The sequence below is a fragment of the Bombus impatiens genome, unplaced genomic scaffold (genome assembly GCF_000188095.3).
Source record: "Bombus impatiens unplaced genomic scaffold, BIMP_2.2 scf_1055, whole genome shotgun sequence".
NCBI lineage: Eukaryota > Metazoa > Arthropoda > Insecta > Hymenoptera > Apidae > Bombus > Bombus impatiens.
The window spans coordinates 1,125,252-1,134,535 of NT_177474.1; the positions used below are offsets into that span (position 1 = coordinate 1,125,252).

The 9,284-nt window shown below is 41.0% G+C and overlaps 3 protein-coding genes across 10 annotated transcripts in view; 1 reads left to right on the forward strand and 2 right to left on the reverse strand.

The window, feature by feature from the left end:
* The window catches only part of LOC100743682, a 15,646-nt gene extending 11,474 nt beyond the window's left edge, over positions 1–4,172 (forward strand). For 3 of the 8 annotated variants that reach the window (XM_033323463.1, XM_033323462.1, XM_033323464.1), the window contains exon 14: positions 1–994. In XM_033323463.1, the coding sequence (XP_033179354.1) occupies positions 1–874 (874 nt within the window). In that variant the 3' untranslated portion in view covers positions 875–994. Of the gene's footprint in view, positions 995–2,143; positions 2,204–2,290; positions 2,419–2,499; positions 2,641–2,738; positions 2,944–3,015; positions 3,165–3,265; positions 3,482–3,595; positions 3,698–3,772; positions 3,891–3,957 lie in introns of those variants that run through there. The other 5 variants (XM_033323458.1, XM_033323460.1, XM_033323461.1 and 2 more) reach the window with 4 other exon arrangements.
* Positions 4,173–4,352: 180 nt separating this feature from the next.
* On the reverse strand, positions 4,353–6,804 carry LOC100743804 (stress response protein NST1-like). The gene is made up of 3 exons (XM_024370872.2): positions 5,753–6,804; positions 4,985–5,610; positions 4,353–4,896 (listed from the first exon to the last, which is right to left on the reverse strand). The coding sequence occupies exons 1-3, from the start codon at positions 6,388–6,390 to the stop codon at positions 4,739–4,741; spliced, it is 1,422 nt and encodes a 473-aa protein (XP_024226640.1). The 5' UTR covers positions 6,391–6,804; the 3' UTR covers positions 4,353–4,738.
* A 282-nt stretch (positions 6,805–7,086) lies between these two features.
* Positions 7,087–8,957, reverse strand: LOC100740674. The gene is made up of 4 exons (XM_003493161.4): positions 8,498–8,957; positions 8,030–8,392; positions 7,575–7,878; positions 7,087–7,468 (listed from the first exon to the last, which is right to left on the reverse strand). The coding sequence occupies exons 1-4, from the start codon at positions 8,630–8,632 to the stop codon at positions 7,209–7,211; spliced, it is 1,062 nt and encodes a 353-aa protein (XP_003493209.1). The 5' UTR covers positions 8,633–8,957; the 3' UTR covers positions 7,087–7,208.
* Positions 8,958–9,284: the final 327 nt, after the last annotated feature.

Here is a 9,284-nt window from a genome sequence, read left to right on the forward strand (position 1 = left end):
GTCGGCGATCGAGGCGTACGACCTCGATCCTCCGGCCAAATACGTTCAAGCTGCTGTAATAGAGTGTTGCAGAAATCTGGAAAGTTACACGCTTCCCTTGACGCTTACGGTGAACCAGCTTGAAGAGGTGGAACGAGAGATCACCAGTGAATTGATGAGCCAAGAGATCTCGGCAATGGTGGCGGAGGGTAGCAGCGAGGACGAGGCCGGAACTTACTTTACCCTCAGCGAAATTCTGGATCAACCGAGTCCGATCAGGGCCCAACTGGCAGCAGCCGGTTTGCTATTGCCTATTACGGATCTTGAAGTTCACGATGACAAACGTCTTCATGGGAAGCACTGGCCTTACGGCCGAGGAGTTTACGTCGCCTCTGCCGGTGACCTAGCTGCTTGGGTGAACGTCCAGGATCACCTGAGGGTTATTTGTCGCACCAGCGAGAACAGACCGGGTTCGATCGGTCGTGGCTACGTAAGGCTGGCGAAGGTGATGACGATGCTCGACGAAAGAATGAAATTCAAGAGAGACAAGAAGCTGGGCTTCCTCGGCGCACGACCGTACGCCATTGGCAATACTCTTAGGTTTAACGCGATAATCAGGTTCCCGGAATTGTCGAAGGAATTTGATCATTTGAAGCATCTGTGTGTAGTTCGTGGATTAAGCATACAAGAAACAGCGAAGCGGGATATGGTTCGAATCGGTAACCAGCAATCGTTGAGTATTACCGAGCTGCAGACCCTTCAAGATTTCTCCAGAGCTGTTCTGAATATCCTGGCGTTGGAGAAGGAACTATCGATAAACAATTCGTTGAAGATTGCAACTTTGATCGCGGGAATTTTCCGCAAACGGAACAGTGCTAAACGTTTCCAGAATTAAAATCGTCGTGGAGAGGGGACGTTAAAACGATCAACGAAAGACTCTGTCTTTCCTCGTCCATGTTATTCAACGCTCCTACGCTACTTTTTTCCCTTCTTTTTCATTTTTCTTTTTTCCTTTTTCTTTTTTCTCGATAACCGAATAATACGCTTATACGTGGAATAATTCCGTGTGTGATAATTCCGTATATCGAGCCGATGCGTCGATTGACCGTCCATAAGCAAACTAAAGTCGAAAGTGGAAAGTGGAAAGTCGAAAGTCGAAAGTGAGAGGAGAGAAAAGGAAAGAGACGGGTTGGGACGTTGGAAAGACGTGTGCGAACGTTATTCTATTTCTCGTGCACCGAATTAATTAAACGAAAATGAAAGATTAGCTGCTCGCAGGGACGCTGGATTTTGTTCGTTAGGTTAGTAAAATGAACCATTGGTATATGGTACATGGGCAATTGTTAAGACGCTTTGACATGTTGTCGCACGACACCATGCTTGTCTACCTACACGTAAAGTGTGTATACGTACCTAAAAACGGGCTAAAATCGGCTACACAGAGATTCTATATAAATTGAATAATATCGCAAGATGATTTATGTGTCATGCACGAGCTGTTCGATGTTCACACGAAACAGAAATGGCGTAGCACGTGTCTTTCCAACTTGAACCGACGAACCGTACGTTTTTACGAGTGGCTACTGGTACGCGAACGATTATACGTAAACGAAAATCCTCTATCGCTTCTATCGCATCTATCGCTTCTATAGCTTCTATCGCTTCCATAGCTTCTATCGCTTCTTATCGCTTCTGTCGCTTCTGTCGCTTCTGTCGCTTCTGTCGCTTCTATCGCTTCTATCGATGTAACTCCTATCGTAAAATTCTCTTACTCGTGTGTAAACCTGCTTCCGCATACCGAGATCGTGGTATCGTGCTAGATTTGTTTGTGCGCAACGCGTTTTCCAAAGTGCAACCAACAGCTGTGCACTCAATGTTCACAATGCACCTATCTTTTCCGAAGAATTTGCTTCTTTCTTATTTTCAAACAAGATGGATAAGATAAATAAGAAAAAACGAAAGCAAAGCATTAGGAACGTATTGCGCCTCGATCGATGTAAATTACATCGATGTAATAAATCGATGTAAAAGAAAAGCCAGAGATCCCATAATAATGATCGAATAATAATTTATTACGCTTTATAAAGCGGAGAAATAGGTGCAATATGTTCTGGCCTTTTGTATCTTCTAGTTGATGAAAATAAAAGTGTTGTTCGCTTTTCAGACGACAAGCCGGTTGATATAGCGATATTTCGAGAAGAAGAGGGTCGCTACTTGGCATCGTGTAAGTCGACGTTAAACGAACGAACACACGAACATTTCCATGATCCAATCGAAATATAACATAATCTCCAAGTTCATATCTTTATAGCACTCGGCGATCCATTGATCAGAGGTTTGACAGAAGTTGCCAATACCCGTCCAAACGATCCAGTTACATATCTGGCTACGTATTTATATAACTTTGCCAATAAGAGGAAAAACAGCGCGCAACAACAGGTAAATAATAACTCTAGATACATAGATGCGCGTACGAATAATTTTCATACACCAAGTATAGATAGCTGTACGATATGTTAGGAGCCGAACGTATTGATCATCCCTGATCGTGCCGAAGAAAACATAGAGAATATCGAAAATGAAAATGGGGACGAGGATGCCGGTTATCCAGAAAGTCCAGATTCCGACGTGCCAGAGTCAGCCTTTAGCAATCCAAACAGAGTGCGTCTAAACTATAGAATTAAACTATAGAATTTCAGAAGGGATTCAAACTAACAAAACTAACAAAACGATTTTTATGGAAAATCCTGTTCCTTCAGGATGAACACGGTCAAAGCGTTATTCACTTCGCTGCGATTCGATCTTACCCAAAGGACGGCTTGTTCCATTTGCTTCAAGAGAGCCAAGTTAACGTTGGTTTCAGAGACGAATTGTATAGAACAGCCAGAGACGTGGCTGAATTGGCAAATATTCGAGAAAATATGGACGAGATCGATCGATACGTAGCTTATTTGACAGCAAGAGGTAATACGTGCTTGCAATTGCGGACAAATTTCGAACAGCACTTTTATCAAGCTCGTTGTAACGTTTGTTCAGGTGAAACTGAAAAATTAGTGGAACTACTGTTAGAAGGGTACGACCATATTTTAGACGTGGAAGACGAAGGAATAAACATCGTAGAGATCGCTGCACAACGAAGAAGAGAGGCAACCGTACAATTTTTACAATCCATTCCAAATTACGTGGTAAAACAAAACGAATAATCTTATTAATCTTATTATATATAGCGGTTTTTCCAAGGGTGTAACGATCGAGAATAACACACGCTAAGGAGACGCTTTTACAGACACAACGTGAACAGGTGCACCGCGAAATCAGAACGGGCAACGTAGCGAGGGTAAAAGAACTGTTAGGTAAGAACAACGGAGGAGGAAAGTTATTGGCAATGGGAAAGAATTCGATGGGCAGATGCGCTCTCCACATCGCGGTGCTTCGCGAAAACGAAGAAGCGGTTCGCTACATTGCTAAAATGTATCCAGAAACTCTACGTATAGGTGACAATGTAAGAGTTCATTTCGAAACAGAAGCACAGGATTAATTTTATTCTTAAAGTAAAAATACCAAATCAGATTCGTTATTATCCGATACGTTTATACGTTTAACGCCCTATTTTTAGTTGGAGAGAACTGCCTTGCATTATGCAATGGGTTTACCATCTGTCGAAGAACTAAGCAACGTTCTTATAAAAGCGGGTGCAAAACGCATAGTCAAAGATTTAGTAAGAAATCTCTATCCTTCGTTCTAACCAACGATCGACGATTCGATGGAAATGATTGTTGCCTTGAATTTCCAGAAATCACGGCAACCCTCCTACTATTTCATGAACAAATCGGATATAGAGAGACTTCGAGAAGAAGAGGAAAGTTTCGTCAAGTAGATCGATCGCGCGATGCTGACCGATGCTGCGTACCGTGTAATTGTTCGCTTACACCTTTAAATACTTGGCTAAAATGCATGACATCTGCCATACATACATCGACGTCCTCTTCTGTATGTATTCGAATTGTCGTTTTTCACTGGTCTCTGAAATTCTTTTTCTCGAAATACGCCTGGCGTAACGAACAAGTAGAAAGCACTCACCTGACCCCGTGTAAAAGTTACGATTATGTAACAAATCTACGTCATGTAATATACAGTACGCTATTATTTAGTATTAATAATACAAATAACAAGAGTATTCAGTTCTCTCCCTATACGTTTCTTTCAATTACCTTCGCGCAACTTCTCCTTCTTCTTTCTCCTTCTCTTCCTTACTATCTACTACGAACTTTCAATTACATCGATTTAACGCATCTAAATATCGACCGATAAACGCTGTTCGCGATTAACTTCAGATACATTAATACGTTAGATTCTTCAGATACTTCAGATACGTTAATATCCATTGATCATAGGCGGACGAACGTCGAAGGTTGTAAAAAAGGGAAAAATATCTGCTAGGAAACGAAGTTATCTACTATACGTCGGTGCGTGTAGAATCGTTCTAATCGTACGATATGTCTTTTCTGAGACAACTGCTGTCTGTACCACACACACACACACATACACACACGCACGCACGCGCGACAGTCTGCGATCCAAAAGCGCTGCTCATATTCAATTCATATTCAATGATATTCGGTTCCGTCCGTCGCTTCTTTCTAATTCTATCTCGCTTCGAGTCGTAATAATGAAACTATGCGATCGTTCTTCAAACTTCAAACTGAAAACCACGTAGCTTCCCCGAGTTCCAACGAGTTCCAATCGATCGACCATTTAATCACTGACGAGACACAGCGCTTCTCTTACTGCTCATCCTCGGCTGACCTTGCGTTTTTCTGCCGACATTCGACGCATCCTGCTCCACGTCCTCGCTATCGTCGACGATTCGCTGCCACGGCGTAGGATTCACGTACGCTGGCTTGGCTTTTTGATGAGCTGACAACAGGTGAAAATGTCGTATTATTACATTTCTACCATTTGAAAGCATTTCTATACGTATATAAGACAAAATGAAGCAACTGACGCAGAAGCCCTTGCGTGGCAGGTTTCGGTTTGTTCTTCGCCATCTTTCGCCAGTTTTCGTAGGCTTTCGTGCTCTCCTCTAATCTCTTTTTCCTTTCTTCCTCGTGCTTTTTCCGCTTCATTTCCTCTTTCTTCTGGCATGCTACACAAACATCGTAAATGCACGAATCATCAACGAGACGAAGGAAAAACCCGATGCTTTCTTTACCTCTCTCTTCTTCTTTCTTTTTACGAGCCCATTGACGAAGATACAAAGTCTTCGCTACAGCCGCTTTATCCTCCAAATCTTTCAATTGCTTCTGAAACTCCAATTCCTTCTCTACTACAGCTTTCTTCTTCTCCTCTTCCTTCTTTTTCATCTCGGACCACTTGACGAAATTCTCCCTATCGCGGCATTCTCTTTCTTCCTTTTCACGAGCTAGCCTATCCTCCTCCATTTGCCTCTGCCGTTCAGCCTCGTCTTTCTCTCCCTTTTTCCGTCGCGCCATTTCTTGCTTCTTTCGCATCCACTCGCCGTAAGTGATCTTCTTGCCAACATCCGATTCATTCCGCCCGTTCCCCGTTATTCTCACATCGGATATCGACGAGGTAGAGACCTGCACGACTCGCTGTCCATTAAACGTATACCTATTTGATGAGAAATCGTATTTCGTCGGTCTTCGACTTAATCATTTTTCTACCGCGATTAAATATACAATAGAGATTTATATCTGTAGGTAATACAACATTTCGTACAAGATAACTACGTTTACGACACTACACGAGATACCTCTGCATTTTCCACTCGATATCCCTAGTAGAACAAAGATCGTAGCTATCGTCCGCTCTATCGGCAATTTTACAACGTCTCTCGATTCGATTCGAATGCTTACACGAGGTGACGGATTTGGAACGAACAATACCGGATCGTAAGGATGCGCATGTTGTCGGTGAATTTAACGAATAACAACGATACGTTTCTTCGGCTGAACCTTGGTCACCAGCGTGATCCATAAACGAAGCAGCCAGGTCATTGTTGATGGACAGTGTGGACATCATATCGCTGATTCCGGCGGAATCGCCGCAATTTCTCGCGAAACGTTCATCGTCTCTAGAACCGACCTTCGCTTCAATTTCCACCTCGTGTTCTACATCCTCGCCGTTCAATGTCTCCGCGTAAATTGCCGGATTAATGAATCGAACTTCCGTACCGGATCTAGAACTTGTAGGAATCGTACCACAGCGAATCGTTCCATTGCTTCGAGAGGTTCCAGTTCTTCTCCGACTATCATCGGACGCAACATTTTTCCAACGACTAGAACTGATCAGACATACACCGTTTCTGGCCTCAGCGTCGTTTACGCTATGCATCTCGTTAATATCATCTCTCTTACAATCATACCAACTGTCAACGTCGTTGTCCAACATCGTCAAGCGTCCTTAATTCTGGTCAGACAATACGCGATCAAGATTATTATATAACAGACAAGAGTATATCGAAATTTAATCACTCGTCACATATCGTTGGCTTCCGGTCGTGTCTTCCCACTAATCCCTCGCTGTCCCGATACAACTCGTGTACGCATATTCGTCCATCTTTCACGCGATGTTGCACTTTTCGTTTATACAAACAACAACGAATCCCTGTTAGCGACGTATTACCGGCACTACCGGCTTCAACTTGAAATTTACCGAGAAATTTGTACACGAGTACGTTCGCGCGTGATACCGCGGTCCGATTTCCAACTTTATGGAGGTGCGCACCACCTTCGATCCGGAACACCCTCCGTTAAGCGACACGCGATCCCACTTTACGTTCGCATTCGATAACTCACCTGATTGCTGATGTAGGCTATTCTGCTGATCGACCAACAAGAAAAACGGATCACATTCGATATCGCTTCGCGATATATTACGATATGCACGGTCGATCTTAACCATATCCTATACATATTTCATTTCGTTCCCTCCTGATCAAGACGACGGTATGAATATTTCAAACAAATATTAGAGAAACAATGTTCGCTTACTTTCAAAAATAATTCACAGATAATTACAAACAAAGTGCGCAGACTAAATTATTTTTTTTAAGGTAACTAACTACACTACAGACATATACAGTACTGTTTGTTCGCTAAAGTTCTTTATTTATCCTTTAACTTATCTATGTATCCTTATCATTAACTTGTGCTTAATCGATCTATCGCTTGATTCATGTTTTAACATGAATCGTGATATCAGGGAAATTAGCGTTCAATTGATATGATATTCCGCAAGTTCGACTCAGTCGCGTTATTCTGTCGTGTGATCGTAACATACTCTTCCGTAATCTCCTCTGGTTGTACCCTATTAAAGTACGTTTCTCGCCCTTGATGCACATAATACGTATCATCGAAATTAAAGTGCAGTCCGAGTACGATATTCAGTGCAGAGGCGTCATACGCGTGACAACCGGAATACCGATACTGTGGTTTCTTATTAAATCGGCAACCTGCTGATTGAGCTCCTACAATGATAAATTCCAATTACTTACGTACTACACCGTACGTCGCCGCCGTGTTTTAACGCAACATTTTAATACGTAGAAAAAATATTGTTCTCAGCATATATACCGATAGGACAAATACAATCTCTTGTCAGCGCACACTGAACCCATGGCAACATTACTTTCTCTCTAATTTCTTTAACATTTCTAATTACTAAGTGCGATGCTCTTATCAAAGGAAGAAAGAAGAAACTTTCTGCAGAAACGTGAAAATATTCGTACATCTTTGGGTGTGTTAAAGAGCTAATCGCATGCCTTGTAGGCCAACTTAAAATCCCAGATTTTGGTGAAAGATACTTTGAAATGTCTGAAGAATTCAAACGCATATTAGAATCCATATACAGTATATTTCCTAATGTGTTTAAAGCTGTCTGCAACATACGAAAAAAAACCGAGTAGCAAAATTCTTTGCTTCGCCTTACTTTATATACATACTTTATACACACACACACACACACACACACACGCACACGCGCACACACACACACACATATATTTATTTATTTACAAATATCTAGTTACCTGAATAACTAGAGGTCTATAAACATGTAGCCTATCATCTTCAACATGGGCCGGAAATAGACTTATATCAAAATGAATCACATTACATTTCGTAGAGTTGCAAGCCGTCCTAATACTTTGCAGAGAATCGTCGTTCAATCCGACGCTATATACGACAATACTGTTATTTGGCAAAAAGTGACTGATATTTCTCACAAAGCCGTAAATATGTTGTTCGTTTCCAGGCCTAATAAGAGAGACAACAGTCACATTTTGAGATTTAAGACTAAAAGGTGTTGTGCTTGTTTGCCCATCGAGCCCAAGCATCGCAAGATACTTGGAATCTGTTACCAAGCGCTTTTCTTCAACGTCTTTCAAATTTTCCTGGAAAGATTACAAAATATGGAAAAATTAACAATATATAATCATTATATTATTAATACTCTATAATAACAATCAGTCAACAGAGAATATTACAGTAATATTTACTTGGAAGTTTCGTAATTGCTTGTGTGTCTCTGTAACTAGAGTTTGAATGGAAGGTCGTTGATTGCTGAAAGCAATGAAGATAATGCTGCTTCCTGCTATGCAGATAAGCAACAATAGCAGGCCCTTGGTACGCATCTCTCATCATTTAATCAAATGTATTTTCAATTTTTAGACGACAATTAGGTACATACTTTACGTTAGAAACATCACATATAGGTTATGCACCGTCAATGACATGACCGATATTTATAAAATGGATATCATTTTAACCGGAGCAGATTGCTATCGCATAAACATCAAAGGGTAAGCTTAACACGCCCATTTCGTGGAAACAGTAGTTCAAATCTTCTAGCAGATTAGATTAAATTACGTTTTTTCTGTTAACAAAACACTCTTAGCGATCTAGCAGACGCCGCATTTTTAGGAACTTTTCGATTTAATGGCAGCTCTGCGTAATGGCGACGCAACGTTCTCTACACTTTGACGCAACCGCGTAACTGCTTCAATATCTTAAAAAATATTGAGCTCATCGCTTCAATATCTTAAAAAATTTAATTTAAATAAGACAAGATTCCGCTAACTTTTTGCAGAATATAATTTTACTTTAACTTAAATATGATTTTCATTTATTAAACCTGTTTTATATACAATATATGTTATTGGACAAGATTGATGAAATCTATGTTAGGATAATGATACTATATAATAATCTAGAATCTAGAAATTCCTTTTGCAAGGAAATCATTACATAATTTTTCGAGCTTCTAAATTGTTATATCACAGTTGA